Source organism: Cryptomeria japonica, chromosome 7 (assembly GCF_030272615.1).
Source record: "Cryptomeria japonica chromosome 7, Sugi_1.0, whole genome shotgun sequence".
Classification (NCBI taxonomy): domain Eukaryota; kingdom Viridiplantae; phylum Streptophyta; class Pinopsida; order Cupressales; family Cupressaceae; genus Cryptomeria; species Cryptomeria japonica.
Window position 1 is genome coordinate 400,383,341 of NC_081411.1, and position 23,557 is coordinate 400,406,897.

The 23,557-nt window shown below is 41.3% G+C and overlaps 1 protein-coding gene across 1 annotated transcript in view; it reads left to right on the top strand.

Annotated features, from left to right (window-relative positions):
- The window catches only part of LOC131062295 (isovaleryl-CoA dehydrogenase, mitochondrial), an 80,534-nt gene extending 59,208 nt beyond the window's left edge, over nucleotides 1-21,326 (top strand). The window contains exons 11-14 of the mRNA XM_057995922.2: nucleotides 20,299-20,453; nucleotides 20,669-20,709; nucleotides 20,792-20,860; nucleotides 21,125-21,326. Of these exons, the coding sequence (XP_057851905.2) occupies nucleotides 20,299-20,453; nucleotides 20,669-20,709; nucleotides 20,792-20,860; nucleotides 21,125-21,326 (467 nt within the window). The remainder of the gene's footprint in view (nucleotides 1-20,298; nucleotides 20,454-20,668; nucleotides 20,710-20,791; nucleotides 20,861-21,124) is intronic.
- Nucleotides 21,327-23,557: the final 2,231 nt, after the last annotated feature.

Sequence of the window (23,557 nt, forward strand, 5' to 3'; positions counted from 1 at the left end):
ATGAATTTCTTAACCACGTTTTAAGTTATTCTTGCCTAGGGATGTGAGTCATGTAACTTTTAAAACAAAGTTACTTATTAAATTAAATAGTAACTTATAAGTTACTTTTATTAACCTTTTTCTATTTTTTAGAAAAAGTAACTTCACAACATGAAATTATAAAGTTATATTATTAAAAGTTGACCAAAGCAATTTATGTCTAGATAGATGACCCCTGTTAGTAGGGTAAGTGGTTCAGGTGGTAGCATAGGGAACATCAATATACAATGTACAACACCAGAGCATAGTAATTCATTAGCATGGAACCAATAACACACAGCACAGTATACCAAGATAAATTCATGTAACACCGATGTATCTCATATTTCTCTCCAATCCAATGTGTCCAAAATGTGCTACAAGTTTACAATATAAAGAGCGCGGTTGGTTAGGCCACCAACCGTCAAGCAACTAACTACCCGCGGATATAACTTAATACTATTGTTTTCTCTTAAAGCATTAAAAAGCCTTATTTACTAATTAACTGGCTTACATCATCCCCCCCAAAACTTGTTCGTCTTCTAGACGAACACCAGAGCAAAATAACAAGAAATATCTACTTAGAGGGACAAGAGGACGTCCCTGTTCCCGTAGTGGTCCGTTCTCGGAGTATCTTTAGGTCCCTCTCAGCAAGAAGTTACTTCTCTCGAGTGGCTTTCAAAAGCCTGAGTGCATCCATTCGGTCCTTCTCTAAGGCAGCCAACTTCCGTTCTGTTTTACGTCGCGTGGTTCTCTCTTGAACCATTTCTTGCTCCATAGTCTGGATCCTTTCTTTCAGCTCACTCTCTCGCTGTAGGGCTAAGGTGTGGACTCCTTCCATTCTGTTTGCTTTCCAGGTCATCCTTTGGAGTTGTAAGAATGTAGTACGGAAAGTCTGTTCTATGGAAGTGAGAGCTCTCATTACTTCCTGATTACCTCCTGTATGCCCACTAAGGATCTGTGGTACTCCCCATTCTGCTACTATCTCCGGAGTTTCCGTGTCGGGCCAACCTTGGTTCCTAATTTTCTCTGAGAACTCCCTCTTGTAGCCTTCTGTCATAAACGCCAGTAGTGCTTCCGTTGCTCTTACTATAGCAGGCATATCAGATCCTCGAGAATGATCTATCATCCTCTCCGTGGCTGCCCTCATTACTTCCAACTCAGAAAGAAAATGCTGCGCAACCGGTTCCCACTCTTGGATCCCCTCTGCTGGTGAGGACGTACTGTGCCCTTTCCCGATTTCTTCAATCCTCAGGCTCTCCTCCTGCTGATTAGTCCCCAGTGATGGTGAAGGAGGTGGAACCTCTATGTCCATCTGGAATCTCACTAGCAGGCTGTCTGCTTCTGTCTCCATGTCTGTTTCCTTGGTCTCCTTTCCTTTGTCTCTCTCTGGTTCTTCACAGTGTATTCCCCCTTCGGCATTTCCTACCTCCATGGTTGCAAGTGGATCAGTTATTGGTGCCACTACCAATGCAACAGCTCTAGCCGCTTCTACCCCCCTGGTTGTGCTTATATGGAGGGTGTGGGCCCCAGCGTGTCCCCTCAAGTCTACTAACTGAGATGGGGTCCTTGTGACCCCAGTTACCAATTGTGTCGTGATGGGAATCTGTGCTGGTTCGAAAAGTACCTTTTTCCTTACTCCCCATCCTGGTACGGCTGGTATGCCCCCCATATGGCTTTCGGTCCCTACCTGCCGCAACCCTCCTACGTGTCCTCCTTCCTATTCCATGCTCATTGGCTCCATCCTGAATTCTCCTTCATCTTCTTCTGAAGATGATATGTATGTTTCTTCTTCCCTTGTCCCTACCTCTTCTTCAGAATTGTTGTCTTCTTCTCCTCCATCTTCTATGCTCCCCGCCAGTTCTTGCCTTGCTTTTTTCCTCGGTGTTGTCTCTGTGGTTACTGTAAAAGTGTCCAGGTGTAGCCAATAATGCATGGCTGGCTTGTAGGGCTCCACCCGACTTGAGGCCACAAAACCTTCTCTATTTTCCAACGCCATTTGAGTTCTCAATGCTTCCAAGAAGAGGGCAATGAGGTGATGGGGCACGTATAGAGTCTTGTGTTTGAGGAGCATGGCTTCCTTCACTCGGCTGGAAAGGACGCGGCCCCAGTTATAAATTTTGCCATTACTCAATTTGTGCATGAGGCGTAGCATCCATATTGCAACTTCGGATGCTCGGCTTGCTGCTGTTAGCTTACTCTTTATGATATCCAGGACACATCTCCATTCTGGTGAGGTGAGATAAGATTTCTCCAGGCCCCTTCTATTGCTATTCTGCCATAAACTATTGCATTGTTCTTCTGTGAGTGTGTCGCCGCAGATGTGTTCCAGAAGCCACTTCTTTTCTTCTGTAGGCATTCTTGCTGACGATTTCATAGCTGAATCGCCGCTACTGGGAATGCCGAAGACCTTGCTAAATTCTTTGGGTGCATAAGAAATGACCACTGTCTGTCCCAAATAGTCAATTACTGATCTATGCCTATCCTGCTCATACCCATGGACCATGGCACGCAATATAGGCTCAAATTCTTATAGGTTGAAGATGGGCATGAAAATGATTTTATCAACTTCTGCTTTCTTCAATGAACTCTTTAGGGGGTGGTCCTCCTCATTGTTTTCCCACCACTTCCTGCACTCGCTTCCAAGCACTCCTTCAAACGTGACATTCTCTACATTCACCTGTTCCGATGCCCTCTCTTGGCTTTTCTTGCTGGTTCCTGGCATGGCCATTGCTTGCTTGTTAGAAGTACTAGCTTTGTAATTTATATCATAACTTCCCCTTCTAGGGTTGCCGTGACTCCCTTTCACCATCTCGTGCGTGTATGGTGCTGTACCAGAGGGCTGTGGGCCTATACTCTGTGGCTGAGGCTGAGGTGTTGCATATTTTAGGTGCCGCGTGATCGGTAGCCTATTTCCTGGGGGTTGCGTACGTCGTAGCCGAATTCCTCCACCCCTCCGTCTGCTGATTGCGTATGCTGGTGGTTCCGTGCTTTTCTCCCTACGTGCTGCCCCCTTTGCGCTGCTATTTTGTGTTGTGCCGCTGATGCTGTGTCCTCCTCCCACGCCACAGCTCCCTTCCGCACTGCGTACGCTTACCTCCACACTGCGTACGCCCTCCTCTCTGCTGCGTACACTTGCCTCCACTCTGCGTACGCCCTCCTCCCTGCTGCGGACACTGGCCTCCACTCCGCGTACGCCCTCCTCCTTGCTGCGTACACACACCTCCACGCTGCGTACGCTCTCCCTCTTGCTGTGTACGCTCTTCCTCCTGCTGCCTACGCTCCCCTTCACTCCTCTGCGTGCTCTCTCCTCCCCGCTGCGTACTCTCTCCTCCACCCTGCGTACGCTCACCCCGCGTACGCCCCCTATGCGTGCAATGTGTCTCTTCCTTACGTCGTGCGTGGCCTTCGTTGCTCCACTTCCTACCCATGTCCTTTTCCCCTTCCTTCCCACGGTTGTGCGTACGGTGGTATGAGTGATGTGCCTTTTCTCCTTGCTTTCCTTCTTATATTTTTCTCTTGCTACCATTTTTAATGTTTTGGTTTTATTTTTTGATATTTTGCCTTGGTCTTTTATTTTTAAATATTTTTGCCTTGCGTTTTTTCTTATTCTTTTTCTCTCTCCGTCCTCTTCTCTCTTTATTTTTTCTTTGTTCCACTTTACTCTACCTTCCAATATTTCTGTTTGGAAATTGGCTATTTTATTTTTTCCAATCACCATCATTTTGTCCTTGTGGCCCCCTATGGGTTCCACCATTTTAATGGCCACCATATTAATGGTTATGGACTCCCTTTCTTTGTAGATTTTTAGTTTTGATCCATTAATTGGATCTTTGATGGGGCTGTCATCCAAGTTGGACAATTTAATAGCTCCATTTTTTCCCACCTCCCTTACTTTGTATGGTCTTAGCCATTGAAGTCGAAATTTACCTGGTCGGAGTTCATTCCGGCCATTGTACTTGAGTACCAGCTGTCCTGGCGAGAACTTCATCCGCCTTAGATGTTTATCATGCCAAGCTTTTCTTCTGTTCTGAGCCACTTCTATGGCCCATTGTGCCATTAGGCGGCGCTCATCTAATTTTTGCAAGGTCATAAGTCATTCCTTTAGGCTTTCCTCATCCCCCCATTTGTTTTGCATTGCTATCCGCAAGGTTGGCATAGTGTATTCTACTGGCATCACTGCCTCTTGTCCATACATAAGCTGAAAGGGAGTGTGTGTGGTTGTCGCTTTGTACGTTGTCCGGTAGGCCCATAATACTGCTGGTAATCGCTCTTCCCAATCCCCTTGCTCTACTCCACACGTCTTGTAGAGAATAGATACCAGTACTTTGTTGGTGGACTCCGCTTGGCCATTCGCCCTGGGATAGTACGGACTAGACAATGTGTGGAAAATCTTGAATTCTGTTGTCATATTGCGTATCACTTGATTGACAAAGTGTACCCCCCTATCACTCGTGAGTTGCAGGGGTATCCTGAACCGGGTCACAATGTGTTCATAAAGAAATTTGGCGGTGCTCAAGGCTGTGTTGTCGGGTAAAGCTCTGGCTTCGACCCACTTAGTGAGGTATTCTGTAGCCACCACAATGTAGTGGCATCTATGCACCTTGCTCATCCTCAGAGGTCCTACGAAATCCAGTCCCCATCTTTCGAACAATTCCTGTGGTTGGGACGGGAACAGGGGCATGAAGTCTTGTTTGAGTGGCTTACCTGCCCTTTGGCATGTGTTGCAGTTGGTCACCCATTCCCTCGTATCTGCATAAAGTGTAGGCCACCAGAGCCCTGCTAGCAAAATTTTCCGTGTCGTGGTATCTGGCCCCATATGTCCTCCCACTAGTCCTTCGTGAGATTCTCTTAGGACTCTAGGAATTTCTTCCACTAGGACACATCTTCGCAGGATGCCGTCCGGCCCCAGTTTATATAGGAGCCCTTGGATCAATTGAAACGTGGTACTTTTTAGTGCGAGCTTCCTTCTCTCGCTTGGGCTCATGTCGCTTGGAAATGTTGCTGTAGAAAGATACTGCCCGAGTTTCTCGTACCAGGAAGGTAACACGGCTATCTTGAATAAATGGCCATCGGGGAAATCTTTGCTCACCCCTCCTTCCCCTGGCTCCCCGGATTTTATTCTAGACAGGTGATCAGCCATTACGTGACTTTTCCCTAGTCGCACCACGACATTGAAAGTGAATTCCTGAAGCAAGATCAACCATCGGCTTACTCGTCCTTGAATAACCGGTTTGTTCACCAGGTACATGAGTGCTTGGTGATCCACGAAAAATGTGAATGGTGTGGCTAAAAGATAATGGCGGAACTTTTGTACTGCATATACCATTCCCAAGGCTTCCCTTTCCGTGGTGCTATAATTTTTTTCTGCCTTTGAAGGTAACCTACTAGCAAAATATATTGGGTGGTCTAAGCCTGAGGATCTAGGTTGTGTTAAGATGGCTCCAATTGCAAAGTTAGAAGTGTCCACATGTACATGAAATTTATTCTCCCAATTTGGGTATGCCAAAATAGGTGCACTTACCAATTTGGTTTTGAGTTCTTGGAAAGCTTTGTTCTGCTCCTTGTCCCATACAAATGGTTCCCCTTTCCTTGTTAGGCGTTCAAGTGGAAGGGACACTTCTGCAAATCCTTTAATGAACCGTCGGTAGTACCCAACATGGCCAAGGAAGGATTTGATCCCTGTAACATTTGTTGGGCTATCCATGTCGAGAATAACTCTGATCTTATCTGGGTCTGTTTTTAACCCTGCCTTACAGACTATGTGGCCGAGTAATCTCCCCTGTGGCACTAGGAACCGACATTTCTTGGGATTGAGTGCAAGTCTTGCTCGTCGACACCGGTCCATGCATTCTCCCAGTATCCTCAAATGGTTTTCCTTATCACTATATACTGACCAGTTGTCCAGAAAGGCCTTGAAGTTCCCAGTGGCCATTTTGTCAAAGATGTGGAGTATGATCCTCTGGAAAGTGGCTGGGGCGTTGCATAGCCCAAATGGCATATGGTTGTACGCAAAAACTCCATCTTCTACAATAAATGTGGTATTGAGTTTGTCCTCCTCCGCGATGCTGATCTTGTTATAACCGGAAAAGCCGTCCATGAAGGAGTAAATCTCATGCCCTGCTACCTCTTCGAGGATACTATCAGTAAACGGTATCGGAAACGGGTCCTTAATGGTTACAGCATTTAAGCTTCTGAAGTCCACGCAAATGTGGATCTGGTTTCCTTCCTTTTTCAGGGAAATAACAATGGGGGAAACCCATTCACTAGTTTGCATTCGAAAAATGATCCCAACGTCTAGCATTTTTTCTATTTCTTGTACCTTGGCTGCATAGTTCTTATTCATGCAATAGGGGCGTTTCCGCACAGGCCTTGCCCCCTCCATCAAAGGTATTTGATGTATGCATAGTTCGGGGGGTACTCCCTTCAGATCTTTATAAGTCCAAGCGAACACATCTTTATACTCCAAGAATATCTTAAATGCTGCCATCTTTAGTACAGGGATCCAATCATCTCCAACCATTGTTACTCTTGGGTCCTTTTCATCTCCCAGGTTGGTGCTCTGAACCTTTGGTTCCTTGTATTGTACCACTTCTTTCTCAAATTGGTGTGTCGGGGTGCTGTCTACTTCTGCCCCTCCTTCCTCGTATTCAGCAAATTGTGGCGGGTAGGTGTCATCGTTTCCTAACTTGAGGATTTCCAATACATTGCACTCTGGCTGGAAGATCTCATAGTCTTCCATCTGCCAGTGGAATAATCCACTGAGAGAACTCATTTCATCTTCTGAGCAATTACCGAGGCGAAGCACCCCTTCTCCATTCGGCTCTATCTCGCCTTTTTCCCTCACGGTATCCTCCTCCGAGTCAGAATCTGAGGCCATTTCTTGACTCACCTGCTGGTTCCTCAGGTCAATGACATATTTGTTTCCCTCACTTTCAATGGAAAGGGTATTTTTCTTCCAGTTGTGGTCTGCTTTGGCCGTGACAAGCCATCCTCTTCCCAAAAGTGCATCATATCCCTTCCGCTCCAACGATATGACCATGAAATCTAGAAAGAAGTGTTGTGTCCCGATAGTTAGCTTTTGGCCCATAAGCGTGCCCAATGGTTTGATGCCATGCTGATCGGCTCCTACGAGGTGGAATGTAGGCGGCCAGAGTGTCGGCTTCCCCAAGGTTTTCCATGTCTCCTCAGGTAGCACGTTTACAGCAAACCCACCATCTACGATGGTGTTAGTAAGCCTGAACCCGAGAATCTCCGTTTCTACTACGGCTGGTGTGCTGGCTACCCCTACTGTCATCAACATAGGGTCTTTAGTCCCCTTTGAGTGGTTCCTTTCTTCCATTTCCTCCCTGTGGTTTGGCGTCTTCCCCTCTTTCCTGGTCTCCTCTACTTGGTTTATAGCTATCCGTAGTTGCGGTAGTGTTTGCAACAGATCCACTACACGGACTGGCACGGTGGTTTGCAGTAGCTGTTTCATTATGGTTGTTTCGGAGTCGGTTCGTATGGTGTTGGTGGTTTTGTGGGATGCTGGCTTTCTCCATTCCTCACTCATTACCCTTTCTACTTCCCTCTGTGCCTCCTTTAGTCTTCCCTTCTCTGTGCCTGGGTCAGGGTATATTAGTTTCCTTATATGAGATTGGGTAATGGCTAGTACTTCTGGGCACAGTACGTCTGGTTCTGGCTGTACTACCTCCAACATGTTCACGCCTTTCTGCCTTGGACATTTCGTATCTTCGTGATTGCCCGGCCCACACCATTTGCAGAGTAGCCCTCCTTGCCCAACACCACTCTGGCAGTCGCGTGCAAAATGGCCCCATTCGTTACATCGTCGACATTGTATCATTGGCCTTCCTTTTGCATCGTATTGGATGCAACCCCGTGGTGTATTATTATTACTGTTGTTGTTACTCCCCCTCCGGCTGTTCCTATAGCCACCTAGTGAGGCGTCTGAGTTTGTGTTCTTGGTGGGTGTAGTGGTTGGTGTTGCCTGTTTTTGAGTATATAGTACTTGGGCACTCCTTGCCTTCAAGTTGCAGGGGCATTCCTTAATAGCATGCCCCAACACTTGGCAGATGTCACAAAAAGCTTTCTTTGGACAATTGGTTTTTGTGTGTCCCTCCAGTTTGCACTCTGTGCACCAGAGGTCTCTGCCCTCCCTACTTTCTTCCTTTTGCGTCCGCATTTCCTGCATCATCCGTCTCATATCCTTCCGGAGTGCTTGTATCGTATGTGACTCCTCCTTGCTTTCCTGATCACTACTATCTTCATCGCTTGTGTGCTTCTTGCCCTTTGATGTCTTGTTCTCGCTTTCAATATCCATGGTTCTATTGTATGCCTCCATGAAAGTAGATGGGGGTACTACCTTCATCTTTTTCCGCAATGATGGTTGCAGACCCTCAATGAACCATCGCTTCTTTAACCCGTCGGCCGGGGTATTGTCCATTTTGCCAATTAATTCTTTTAGTTTGCGGTAGTAGGACCGTACCGTCTCACTCTTGCCCTTTTTGGTGTTGTATATTACTGCGACGATCTCATCATCGTCCCGCAGTAGCCGAAACTCCTCCTCAAATGCCTTAGCAAGTTTTTTCCAGGTATCCTTCGAAGTGGTGGGTAGGTTCGTGTACCAGTCAATGGCAATACCACGGAGGGTGGCTGGGAATGCTTTCAGCCAGTTATCCTCATCATCCTCGCCATTAGCCTGCCATATGGTGACACAAGTTTTACAGTGGCGGGCGGGATCCTCCGATCCTAGTCCATTGAATCTGGGAAGTTTCTGTTTTTCGGGGTTATGTGCCATCTTCCTCATACTCCTTGAGTTATCCTGGGAATTGTTAAATGACTCGGTTGGCGCGGTTGTTTGTTCCCAATGATCACTGGCCTCTGGGCTGTTGTGACTCCTGTCCCATGCTTGTGTATGTTGTCGAGAACCTTCCGCTAGGCTCCCTCTTTCTTCCACTATCTTGTAGAGTTCTAGGCGCCTCTCGAGTTGCTCTTGGATATGTAGGGATCTTCTTACTATGTCTTCTTGGTTCCCTTCTTGTTCCTCCGAGGCTTCTCGGCTTCGATCTTTGTTAAGTCTATTTGGCATTAATTATTGGAATTACGGCGGTTTCGTCGTTGTGTGTAGTCCCTCTGCTCTTCTTCCCTTTGATCCCTTTCTTTATACTGTTGGAGCACTTGTTGCCTGCGTTGCTCCCTTCGTGTGTTCTCTCGTTCCTCTTCACGTTCCACGAGTACACGTGCCAACAACCTTGGAAGGCTACCCAGGAGATCATGTACCACCTGGTTCACGTTGAGTTCCGCCCGTACCGTATCAGCCGAGATAGCGCTCAGTTCCGGTTCTTGCTGTACGTACCGGTCCACGGAAACGTCCCACGCGTGAATCAGGTCCCGTGTCAACTGATCCTCCCTAGTTACTTCCGTGTTATCTTCTATGTCACTGTCTATCACCAGGATACTTTGGTCGAATGGACGACCCATTATACTTCCATCCCGCCAGCTTTCCCTCCTCAGACCTTCAGATTTGATTTAGGCAACGACGCCAAAATGTTAGTAGGCTAAGTGGTTCAGGTGGTAGCATAGGGAACATCAATATACAATGTACAACACTAGAGCATAGTAATTCATTAGCATGGAACCAATAACACACAGCACAGTATACCAAGATAAATTCATGTAACACCGATGTATCTCATATTTCTCTCCAATCCAATGTGTCCAAAATGTGCTACAAGTTTACAATATAAAGAGTGCGGTTGGTTAGGCCACCAATCGTCAGGCAACTAACTACCCGCGGATATAACTTAATACTATTGTTTTCTCTTAAAGCATTAAAAAGCCTTATTTACTAATTAACTGGCTTACAACCCCTTTGGCTAACCACTCATCCCCTTACACTGTAAACTTGCCTGTGGGGATGGATATCAGGCAAATCCAAACATCAATATAGCAACTAGAGAAGTGGGGACATGACATCTTGACTTACTATAAATAGTAAGTATATGAAACTAAGCCCAAACGAAGTCCAATTTGAGCCAAACGAAGACCAAACTGGAACATACTGGTAATTGAATTCCGGGGAAGACAAGAACCTCCATTAACCAAGCCTCTTCCTCAAAAGACCCTCTATCCACAATTATTAGCCTACGAGGGTCAGAATGATAGACTAATCATCCAAAATCCATGTCTGCTAAAATGGGGACATTATACAAAATGATTTCTATAATGTTTAAACTAGTAGCACAAAGCATGAACAATTTCTATTTAACCCTTCCTATGCATATACATAACTTTCAAAGAGAGAATATACATCTACAACAGACTGACATTTAATCAAACAGTTGGTATGCATCTCGAAGGTTGGAGAAACAACATATGAACTAAGAGCAACCTTATTCCTCCTTTTATTATAGATAATAGACTAGTTACAAATGAATAATGGCCAAGACTCTTGGCTGTCACTGAAGTATGTCTCAGAATTTTCTGAGAATTAATTGGCAGCAAGCATTCACACATACAATATTGAAAACTTAGCAAACAATATCAAAGTGAACTTGGATAAAGCGCCTTGAAGTATGAATGAAGAAGCAAACAATTTCAAGTGTCTTGATGCCTTCCCAGTGCCAAATGGAATTATTCATCCAAATTGCCCCTGTTTCTGCTATGAGTGCCCAAACAAATAATCTTCAACTCTTTCGCTGCCCTTCAACCTTCTAACCTCATCTGCACACCCTTCCTAAGTGGCCGTCCCAATCTTGAAGAGATTCAATGCACAACAATGGAGCAATGAGCAAAATCGTGGAAATTAGGATGATTGGTCGAATTAGCTTCAGACTGGTTTTTGAACATGCATTCACCTCAAACCACCTCCAAAATGCTCCTACATGAATCGCCTAACTCCTCCCATACTGTAGATACAAGTGTGGATCAAAATGAGCCCTAGTGATACAAAATCGTGGTATCACACAAGCTGATAAAAGTCTGAAAATGTCTGAAATGTAAACTCAGAAAATAGAAGATGTAATCGGCTCTCATATAGCGGAATTCTTGAATACTTCTAACACCAAAATATGCCTCCAATGATCTCCAAATTGAATTCAATCAAAATCGGCCCTTGGCCACCAATGAAGCTCAAGTGAAAGGACTGATTTGTCCTTCCCAACTACCATGACAATGTAGCAAATTCAATAAGCTCAATATGGAAGACTGAATTGTCTCCCACTCTTAGCTCCAGCCCCTCAGAAGATCTTTTACTCCCTCAGTTATGCTATCTATGGGAGTTTTCGTTCCCAAAGATGAAGATTTGTAGAAACCCCTCGGTTCCACCAAACCAAATCAATATCCAAATCGATAATCGAAGCTGCTTTGAAGCTCAACTAGATCTCCCTTTATACTTTTTCCAGCCCATCTCTAGAAGCTTCTAGAAATAATATAATATTATTTCACTTAAGTGACTTTATGATATAATATCTAAGTCACTTTATTAAATTAATTAAATATAAAGTCATCTTTTAATTTTTTATTTATTTGATAACTTCATAAATAATTAACTTAATTTATTAAATAAAATAATTAATTAAGCTATCCATGAAAAATAATAATAATTTGGACAACTTAACTAATTAATTCCTCTCCAAAAAAGGGGACATTATGCAGTGCAATAAGAGAGTAATCCAAGACGAAGGCTTCAAGGTCAAGAGCAATCAAGGTGAAGACTAGGTGAAGATGATCAAGTTAGGCAAGATGATGCAGGCGCTTGGAGATGTTGAGTATCGAGATATGTCTCAACCACAAACACTTGTGATGAGTTATAGGGAGGAGCAAGCTAAGGTGGCGCCTAGTCATCTTCATTCATCTTCATTCACCTGACTCACCCAACTAGGAGGATAACTACCACATGTAGAGGCACAAAGTTCGATCTACCTAACCTCATCATTCATTGGTCAAACTTTCAAGGAAGGACATGTGTCCTATTCATTGTAATTTTATCATTGATCATGCATTAAATGCTATCTAATGGTTGTAACAAACCCTAATTAAGGTTTCTATCTTTCAATTTTGGCCATTGATGTGGATTCGATCCTGGCCATTCAATTGTATTGAGAGCACTATATAAGACTTGCTTACTCATTTGTAAAGCTTAATAGCAGGTTAATAAGCATTAGATAGCAAGCAGATAGTTAGAATAGAATAGGAGAAGGCAGAAATTGTTGCCAAGCTTGTAAATAGACATCCTTTTCATTGAAGATATGGTGGAATGTGTTGTTTCTTCTACATAATTGCATGGTTTCTTGTTGGATCCGCATGTTAGATGAAGTTCTTCGATTGTGATGGAGTAATGTGTGGATGTTGATAATTCCTTGTTCATACTATTTGTGGTTGGATGACTTTCAATTGCAGTGCATAGTTAGATTGGACATCAAAATGTGCTAAGTTCAATTATGGATTGTTTTCATCCAAGTTACACCAGTGTATTGGGTATTTGGATAAATGATTCATGATATGAAAACCTTTCAATTCCCTTGGAAGATCGCATCAATTTTGTGTAGTTGTTGGCAACATGGCAAAGCAAAGCTTGGTTAAGGAATGTGTCCATCCTAGTGTGATCCACTGCTATCATTGATCTTAGGAGTAGTTTAGATTTCTCTAAACCTTCAATCTTTTTATCTTTTTTTCCAAATCAAGTAAAATTCCATGTTCCAGCAGCATTCAAACATTCAGGTTCAACGTAAGTCCCCCTTGTGATTCTAGCAAATCACATCACAATCACTGAGTCTATTCACAATATAAAGTCAAGACTTGACTATCGGAACCTTGGAGTCGTCTCATTTGATCACATTGTTTAGCATCCGGGAGGTCTTTGTTCAAGAGAGGATAGAATACTTAGTATTTTATTTTGTGTTGCATGATGTCATAAAAACACATCAACAGTGTGCCTTGTGGAGCCCACAAAAATTATGTATATACTGTTACAACTTTTCAGGAGTAATTATAGCTCTGTGAAGAGTGGTTAGTCAGGTTGGTGCTACTTGGAATTTCCCTTGGAGAGCAATTGGTTATATATGCTGCTTGATCCCTTGAACACACATTTACCTTTTTGTTTTTTAAATTAGAATATGGAGTTTTAATTAAGGGGCCCCATCCCTACAATACCATTACACATACTAATAAGATCAAAATACCTGTTCAATACCCATGCAAGGGTGATAACCTCAAAGAAAAGAGATAATAAACCATACTAACAGGAAAACGAAAAATAGAACTCCAGAACTACACACATTGCTCTAATCTATGTCATAACATAATACTAGCATGGGAAAATGGGTGCATAAACAGCCAGATCAACCGGTACTGAGCATACCAACAGGAAATAACAACAAAAAACATATAAAACATTCATAGTTCAGGGAGACCACACTGAGAAATCACTGCATCAATAGGAGCATATCTCCGTTGATCATATGCTCTATTGGAGACGCTGTTGCTTGACACTGTGTAATGCCCCCATTTTGAAATAGGATTTAATAATAAATACTAATAATAAAATTAAAATATAAAAGATTAAAAACAAAACTAAAATTAAAATATAAAAGAATAGAATTAAAATTATTAAAATTTAGTTAAGTTTAATAAATGGTCAAAAGGCATGAAATGAAAAGTTGCGACTCCCTCAAACATGAGGTATAAAAGGGAGAAGAGAACTTCATTTGAAAGGGGATTTTTAATCAAAAAATGAGAAGTGCAGATCTGATTTGAATAATAAGACAGCGATGAGGAGACATGACCCTTTAAAGGGATGTCTCTTTCCAAAGAGATGTGTCTCCTCAATGAGATATGAAGGTATAAAAAGAGTAAGAAGAGGAGGGAATAGGAATATTGATTCTGAGTTTAATACAGAAAAGTGTAGGCATCGAACAAAGAATGGAATGAAGGGAGGAAGAAAGAATGGAGCATTTGTAGTGAGTCAAACCAAATCTGACTCAAAACCATTCACTTGCTGCCCTTGTAAATTTGTCAAACAGTTGACAAACCAAATCTGAACTTGCTGATTGAAACTTGTTTAGAGTTTTTGAAGTTTTGAAGATACTTGAATTGCTGATTTGATCTTTGGGAGCGATATGTAAGTCTGAAATGATGTACAACAACTAATAATGCAACAATATTAATGAATTGATGATGAATATGCATCTATATCACCATTGTCATTTTAACAAACACTTAGCATGCAAACTAGAAATTATATGGCAGCAGCATAATGAAGTCTTTTATTGATTATTCTCATGCCAAATAGTTACATAGATATAGCATGTAATTCCCAGAACTTATGATAGCAAAGTCAGAGAACCTGGTATGTAAAATGCCTGCTGCAAATGATGGCCTCCACTCTACAATGTATGTCAACCAACTTCATCAAGCTGGGCGCTAGGTACTGGACAAATTTATGCACAAAAGAGAATCGATCGAGCTCTTCTCTCCATTACACCTAGCAGCTGGAAATGCTTGTTTCAGACATACAAACATTCAAATGATTACCGAGATGAAGGCATCCATACTAGCAAGGATATTTGCACACATAACAAGGCGCTAGAGTCTAAAGAAACACATCGCTGCTGTAGCTGTATATAATCTGCTAATTAAATGCTTGATTTCCTGATGTATAATGACAGCCAATATGAATCTCCAAGTCTGCTGTAGATATACCTCCCAAACCTTCAAACCCTAGATGGAATATTCCACCTGTTAGCACAAATTGGACTCCTGGATGCAACCCACAATCAGGCAATAATCTCAGCTGGTATCTCACAGCCTCAAAATTGCACAAACACTGAAGAGTTTACATTCTCCAATGCTCAACAATGGCAGAAACCTGGTTTCTTCTCCAATTCTTTCAAAGCAATCAAAGCTCATATGATGAATTAGTATTATTTTTCTTTTGATGCCTTTTATACCTCTCTTAAAGAAGTCGACCCATCTTAAGTGCATTTAATATCATTTAAAATAATATAAATGTTTGCACATTGACTTTATTAAATGGTTTAATATTTGGCCTCCAAAACATAATTAATTAATTGCACTTTTAATCACTTAAATGAAGGGTCAAGGCCTCATCGAATATGAAGTGCAAATAAATTTTTTATATTATGCCTTTAATGATTAATTAGTACTTCATTAATAATTAGAATAACATAACTCCACAAATACTCATTATTTCTTGATCCCGTCTGAACCGGGGAGTCATCCACTGCGCATCCATCTGCCTTACTAAAAATAGTAAGGGTCCCTCTCAATCATCCACTAACTTACTATAAATAGTAAGTGTGTGAAACTGAGTCAAACGAAGGCCAATTTTGAATCAAACTGAGTTCCGGAAAGAGAACGCTCTGCCAACTGCCCACCAAGACCCTCTGACCATCTGCTTTAGCCTACGAGGGCCAAAATAATAGGCTAAACCATCAAAAAAAAGGAACAAGCTAAGAGGGGACATTACAGTCCGCCCTCCTTGAAATTGCTTGTCCCCAAGCAATTTCCACTGCTCAAAAAAGAAAACCCTCTGAAGGATCACTCCACCTGGGTCCCAAGGGAAGAACTGTGTAATGTCCCTGATATCACCAACCAACTCCTGTAACACCAACACCAATGGCATTGATAATACTTGCCGAACCAAATCAACCCCAACCATAGGTGTCGCCAGAACATAAATCTCATGAGGGAGCAACTTGGAGTGCTGACAATGTTTGCTTCTCAACTCTGCGCCAAGCAAGCTGTCATACACACTGTCTAGCACATGCACCACTAAATTGTACATCTGAAATAGATCATGTACATGAGGATCAAATGTAAAATTGTATGCACTCCTCACTATATACACCTCAGAAAACTCCTCTGCGAACCTTGTCTGAAGACCCGATGCACTAGAAGGGTCCCAAATTGTACGATCAATGCTCATCTCAGGTCTGGGGTCAAGAGAGTGATCAACATCTAACTCAAAAAGGGGATTATCATAAGACAATGTAGCATCTGCCTCAAACAAGGGATTGTTCACAAACTGAACAATACCTCCATGCTGATTTAAATCATACAACTTTGAAACCCTGGAATCATGAGCGAACACGAACTCCTCCTGGATCATCTCACGCTCCTCTTGAATAATCTCATGCTCTATCTTCCTGCTCCCTTTACTAACAAGAATGATAGTATGCAAGCTCCCATCTGCAATTCCCCTCAACAGATATTTTCTGTTATTCAACTCAAATTTCATTTCCAATCTAGGTACGTTGAGGGTAAATTCTCCAATGTCTTGGAGCCATTTCATACCCAATACTATGTCCACCACACCCATGTTGACCAGATAGAAGTCAACCTGTAACTCATAATCATTCAACTGTAAGGTGAGATTACCTATTCGCTTGGTGCATGTGAGGGTATATCCATCTGCAACTCAGACTCTAAATCCATTGAAGTCCTCTGATTGAAGTCTATATCTGGTCACAAAGCTCTCATCGATAAAATTATGCATTGCTCCAGTGTCAAGCATAGCAATGCAACACTATCCATTGACTGTTCCCCTGAATCGGAATGAAATCTCATCCTGCACATTAGCAAATAATGCCATAGGAGATAAGTTCCCATTAGGCCCAAACTCTACAAATTTAAACTCTCAGTTACCTTATTTGCTAGTAAGTCTGCTGCTGTGTTCTGCTCATGTTAACAATGTCTGAAATGCATGGAGTCAGTTTTAAGATCAAAGAAGTGCCTCCTCTAAGTATGTCTGCATCCTCCAAATAGAACAATGCTATTTTTATGAGAGCATTAATCACAACTTGTGAATCTCCTTCAACTGTGATATATCTGTATCTTGCATTGTAGGCCAAGAATAAACCAGCAATAAGATCCTCCCATTCTGCAGAATTATTGGTTTTATATTTTATGAGCAAAAAAATGAGAACCAGCTATCAAAAATACACCACCTCCATCTCTTACTAAGTATCCTGCACCAGCTAAGCCCAGATTTCTTTGAGAGGCGTTGTCAAGGTTCAATTCAAATATTGACTTCTAAATATTTATACGCTATTAACCCTTGAACAGGCATGAACATACATTTTCTTAATCTTCATGGGCATTTTAGTTGGATATAATGGGTATGGTGGAGTTTATTGTAATCATCAATCAGCTAGCTCAAATAACAAACAAAGCCTGTCAAGTGAACACATAATGGCATCTGACTTGTATTGCATAGTAGACATGGTGATGAATATTTAAAATTTTCAATCCTCAACTTGAGGCTTCATTACAATCATTTGTGTATCTTTTTTTTTAATCGGTATTTGGTATTTGTATTAATTTGAAAGAAAGTTACATCCCATATTATCAGTTCATCAGCTATGCATAATAGAAGTTAAATAACCAGTCCAACATATACAACCTTACATCATAATTCAAAATTTATGATCCCATCCCCAAACATTACGCATTGGTCTAGTCAATAGAAACCAAAAAAACCAAAAACAAAGTACAGTACCGCCCTCCATCCTAGTCCTCCAAGATTGCTTTCCCTTTGTCTTCCGCCACCACCACCGTTGCCCCATTCTGGCTCACAATCTCTGGTTTGCATCTGCTACCGGATGATTCGCCATGCAGCATACCACAGACCCTCCTTGTCTTTCTCGATCCCACCAGACGGCCTCGTTTGCACTTTGGAGGGGTTGACTTCGCCTTCAAAGTTCGATAGTTCTCGCGTGGTCCCCATTTTGCTTGCTCCAACCTGATCTCCCAAGTGATCACTGACTTGATGTTCAACTTCACCCCTTGCATCCCAATCTGAGCCATCACCCTCCTCACTTCTTTGTTGCAGTTAGCGCTCCATAGTAAAAAAGGCCTTAGAGGAGCAAATTCGCTGACATGAATCCACACCCCACTTGGACATTCAAACGCCTCCTTATTGTGGGCCATTTCCAAAATTTCTCCATCCCCTACAACCACTTTTCTTCACGCACCTGTTCATAATCTCCACCACCTTGCTTCTTGGCTCCAACTCAAGGCACCACACCATGAACAATGATGCGATATCCGCATTGGTGCGATATCAGAATTCCCCATTAAGATATTCTTCTCCTAGCACAATTTTTGCTCGGGTGATAAAAGTTCTGTCCTCAAAGATGAAAATATTTGCGAGCCTTTCATCCGTAATTCGACCCCAAAAAGCAACCTGTTATTTATGAGTCTATATCAAAAAATTGGCCTCCATCTTCAATCACTTCATAGACTACACACACCAATCTTCATCGAGACACCAAAGAAAACATAAATGACATCTGAAAATACTAGAGGTATATAATCATCTTTCTCTTGTCCTGCGCCTTAAATGCCACTTCCAACTTGTTTACCTTCAATAAATTTGGCAACATTATCTTGGATACGGATCCAGCCCAGCAAGAAGATTTTTTGGTTTTTGAACTCCCATTTTGAAATGATCTCCATAATAAATTGTCAGTATAGCACATATAGTCTCGCCATTTTTCCTTAAAGAGAAAGGCCACCGCTATTTGCTGCCAATTGTGGCTCTGATGCAAGTGATATGTAATTTTTTCATTCGTACATCCATCCTCTATCAATCGCACATCCAAACACACTTCTGACTTCCCCCTCGCTTATGTGCCATATATTTCATCATTCTTTACACTTCTGGCATTAATTGGTTTTGCTGCTCTCTCAACACCTTAATTTTGCTCTGCGACCATCACCCGCTCCTCTTTCCACCTTATGTCGCCTTGTGGGTAATCTACGACCTCCTTAGCTTGGATGTCCGCCTCCTAGTTTCCGTCTCTTAGAGTATGGGATACCCTAAATTTTGGGAATTCCTTTAGTTGCATGATGATGATCTGTATTATTTTATCGATTTTCCAGTTTATTGCATTCCCCTTCATTATCGCCTGAGTAATAATCTTTGAGTCACCTTCCAGCTGCAAAAATCTCACCCCTAGTCTTTTTGCCATCTGAATCACAAGAAGAGCTGCATTTGCTTCTGCAATATTGTTGGTAGTCATCCCTAAGCCTTGTCCGCTTCTTGCCAAAACCTCACCCTCATGATTTCTTGCTACACACCCCATTCTTGATTGACTAGGATTGCCTCGAATCGCACCATCAAAATTCACCTTAATCCAGTCCTTATCTAGGGGAATCCATTGTACATTAGGCCTAGAAGACTTTGAAGGATCAACCCTTGATAGCCCATTAACGGGCCTATCATTTGTGTATCTTTGTTATGCTACTAAAGAACACAATAGTAAAACACCATAGAAGAACAAACATACTTTAGATAACTGTAGTTTATTGATATAAGGTGGTGTACATCCTGTAGCTATGGTCCAAGGAGAGTATGATAATATGAAATTTCCTGTCCCCAACCTTTGTCATCTTACATATAGGCTGTTAATTTGAGAGGTGCAGCAGTTAGCTTCAACCATCAAGGTACAGAGTCTACAGACCATACTAACCAAAATATAATCTAGTATGCTAATTATGTTAACATTTGTAATTAGATAAAATTGTTGTCATCTATGTTTGCATAACAAGGAATCACAATTATGTGACTTCAATTTTTACCTGTTAGGATTGACTAGGATGCTTGCATGCTTATTCTTGGCTTGACTTTTGCCATATGTCACAAAGACAGGGAAACTAGATAGTGGAATATTATGATTTGCCATATTTTATGATATCATTTATGGTGCAACATTTGTAGAATATGCTGATATCTATATGATTATTTTCGTCATGTTGAACTTCACAAGCACTAATTACAGTCATATACCGTCCATGAACGAAAGGTTTTTCAATAATGTTCACTTGTAAAATTTGTGCATGGGTTGTTTTTTGCCCTGTCATTGTACATTTAGCTTCTTGTAAGACACTTATTCAACATAGGTGCTCTACTAATTTTGTGGTATGACTTATCATGTCTTTTAACAAATTCCCACTATTCTAATTTCTTATGCATTGGAAATTTACTTTTTAAAAGGAAATTTTTGAGAGAGTTTGCTGCAATTTTTTTGAACATATTCTATTTAATCTTATTCTGTTGATTATCTTGGTATGCACCCTCTGTTCAAATCACGAATACATTACGAAAATTTCTGATTGTGCTGCTACTATATTGACATGTGTTTATTAATTCTGATCTGCTTGAACTGTTTTCTTGGGTTCAAGGGCTTGAAAACCTTTTTTATAGTGGGTTGGGAAGGCCAGAGTGAAATTAAATAATACATCATTTTCTTTTTTTAGGGGTCTATGTCATGATGTCGGGATTAGATTTGGAGAGATTAGTCCTGGCAGCAGGGCCCATTGGTCTAATGCAGGCCTCAATGGATGCTGTTCTTCCATATGTTCGCCAGCGTGAACAATTTGGTCACCCAATTGGGGAGTTTCAGTTCATACAGGTTCAAATATTATACCTTGCAAAATAGATCTTTGGGTTGCATTTGGCTCACAACATGTTGCCAAAATCAGATTTTCAGAATTAACTTTTTCATTGCTTACTTTTTCACAGGGATAACAAGAATGTAACAGAAGATGTAATTAGCAATAGCAGTTATATTGAATTGGTGGTGAATAGTCAGATTCTTACTGGTTGCATTTGTTTTTGGAGAGACAGGGAAAAATGGCTGATATGTACACTGCTCTGCAAGCATCCAGGTAAGGCATGACACGCTCATTTTTTTGTGAGAACAGATAATAACATTCAGAACAAACTGCAAACTCATCCTTGTGCTTGCAGGGCTTTTGTCTATTCTGTTGCAAAGAAATGTGACAATGGCGAAGTTGACAAGAAGGTATTGCATATTCAGTAAAGCCATAGCATGTTCAAGCACATTCCTATCTGATTAGCATTATATTTGATTGGTTGATCTGTACCTAAATTGATTTACTTAGCTTAAAATTGGTAAGGTCGCCTAACTTGCATTTTATGGAGGTCTCAATAAGTGGTTGTTTGCAATTAGTTCCTTAAAAATACTAGTTTCTATTAGGGAAAAAGTGTAGACTGAAAGTTCATTAAGCTGCAAAGCTTTTGTACATTATGAGAAATTAAAACATGCATTACATGGTTAAGGTTCAAGCAACAGCAACAGCACACAAGAGTGGGCAACAAAATATGGATATATGCCATGTTCCAGATGTTTTTCAGGGACATGAATGGTGGGAAATGTGTTTCTGGGATGGCAGTCAAGGGGCTAATTTTTGGGGATGGTGGGGGATGGCAGTATAAAAGTACATGCAGACAAATTTCTACAAGTTTAACTAATATTGAGTAACGTGACATCAAAATTAAGCCAGTGACAACAGCATAGCAGCAATAAATATATCATGACAGCAGTAACAGTGGTATATCAGCAATGAATATATCATGTTTCAGATTCATAGCTAATAATTTAACATTAACAATAATAATTTCTGATTTCATTGTTCAAACTTCAAAGTTTTTGATATACAACAGCATAAAACATTGTACTACAACTATGCCTCATCTAGGCAATCAATATCAAAAGAGCTACCTTTGGCTTGTACAATGGAAACCTGACCAATCTTGGCTGCACCTATTTGTCATGAATCTACCTAACGTCTTTAAGATCAACATCTCAATGTGCTATTGGAGTTCTATAACCACCCCTAACTTTAATTTTTCTTTTCCCAGTATAAAACATCAGTAGGAACTTGCCAACAGTGAGATATAGCTGTCTTTAAATGCTGATATAAGTTTACAGTGCTGACGCAAACAGTTCTGAGTAATGACTAACAACAATGATACACACATTCACAATCAACTCCTACTAGCATGGATAGTCATCAAAGTGAATATAACCACAAAATACCTTGGAATCAGAACCTAGAAATTAGAATGATAACAGCAAGTTTGAAATAACATTATATGCTTCTACAAGTAAGGTGCTGGACTACTATGGACTGGAAATTGAGTTGCAAACCTGTTAAATGGCTGTTACAGCCTATAACATCAAGTAGATACCTCTAATTACTCACCAACTTCGCATTGAAGGGAATACCAAAGATCCAATACATACTGCACACCTCCAGCATTCTCTAACATACCCATGAAGGTAAGAAAAATGCAATTTACAGGTCTGAATATGACTGTCCAGGTACAGCAGGTCTGAATTGATCTCTGGTACAACCCCTATGAATTTTTATTATTCATTTCTCTAAGGCACGTTTTACGAGGCAAAAGCTCGTATTGATTTGTGTCTAGTCCTGCGTATGTTTATCGTCTTAGTCTAAGTTTTGGTTGGTTTTGGTTTTCTTTTTTCCTCCTTTTTGTGCAATTTCGGGTTTTAAGTTGGTCATTGCAAGTAATAGGAACTTTCAAATGTCATTGCAAGTAAATGAACCTCACTTGTAATCGGGTCTTAGAAATCCAATTACAAGTCACTTCATTATTTTTTAAATAAAAGAAAAGGTTTGCTTTACTTGTAATCGGGTTCTTAAGACCCGATTACAAGTATATTTTGCATAAGCGAAGTAAGGCATATTTTTCACTTGCATCGAACTCCTAAGAACCCGATTCCTTTTTGGCTCTTGCCTTTTTGAGGTCTGTAATATTCAAGGGAGCCTCATTAAGGCGCTTTTGAGTTGTGATAGGAGTGTTTCTCTTTATACGCCCTTTTGTTTTAGAGCCATTGTGTGAAGATTTATAGATCATTTTATTTTCTCCTTTTGGCGCTGCGTTTGGATTTGGGCGAGTTCTTGTTTATCGTCACTTTGGGGTTTCATTTTCAGAGGTAGGTTCTTTTTTGCTTTCATTTCTTTTCGTTTTCCTTGTTTCCTCGTTTCTGTTTTTCCAAGGAGAGCATGGTTTTCGTTTGCTTTTTCTTTTATTTCTTTTCTTCGCGTATGTTTTGTTGGCTAACAGTGCAATTTGACCAAATTGCAAGCCTTGGTTTTGTCATGTTTCAGCTTCAATGTTTTTCCCCTCTACGTTCAGCTGGCAATCGGGTCTTAAGATTCCGATTGCAAGTATGCTCTCTAAGATTGTTGCCTTCATTGTTCGCTTGCTCGCAATCGAGTCTTCAAGATCCGATTGCAAGCTCATCTTTATCATACGTTGGCATTTCCCTATGTACTTGCTTGCAGTTGGGTCTCAAACCGCCGACTGCAAGTTTGTGTATTCCTTGCTATCTTTTGCACTTGCAATCAAGAATGACTATGGTAAACTTGATTATACTTAAACACTTTTGCATTTACACTTACTTGCAATCGGGTCTTGAAGAACTGACTGCAAGCTTCCATCTATCATTCAAAGAACACTTACTTGCAATAGGGTCTTCAAGAGCTTATACCTATTATGCAAGCTTGCTTACATGCATTCGGGTCTCCAAGACCCGATTGCAAGTGCAAGTGTCAAGGTTTTTCCCTAACTTGAGTTGATCATTTCCACTTTTCCAAGCTTGCTGCTATCCACTTGCATTCCACCTCCTGAGATCCAAAATTTTGCCCATGTCACTATCAGTGTCTTGTTCATAACTCATCGTTC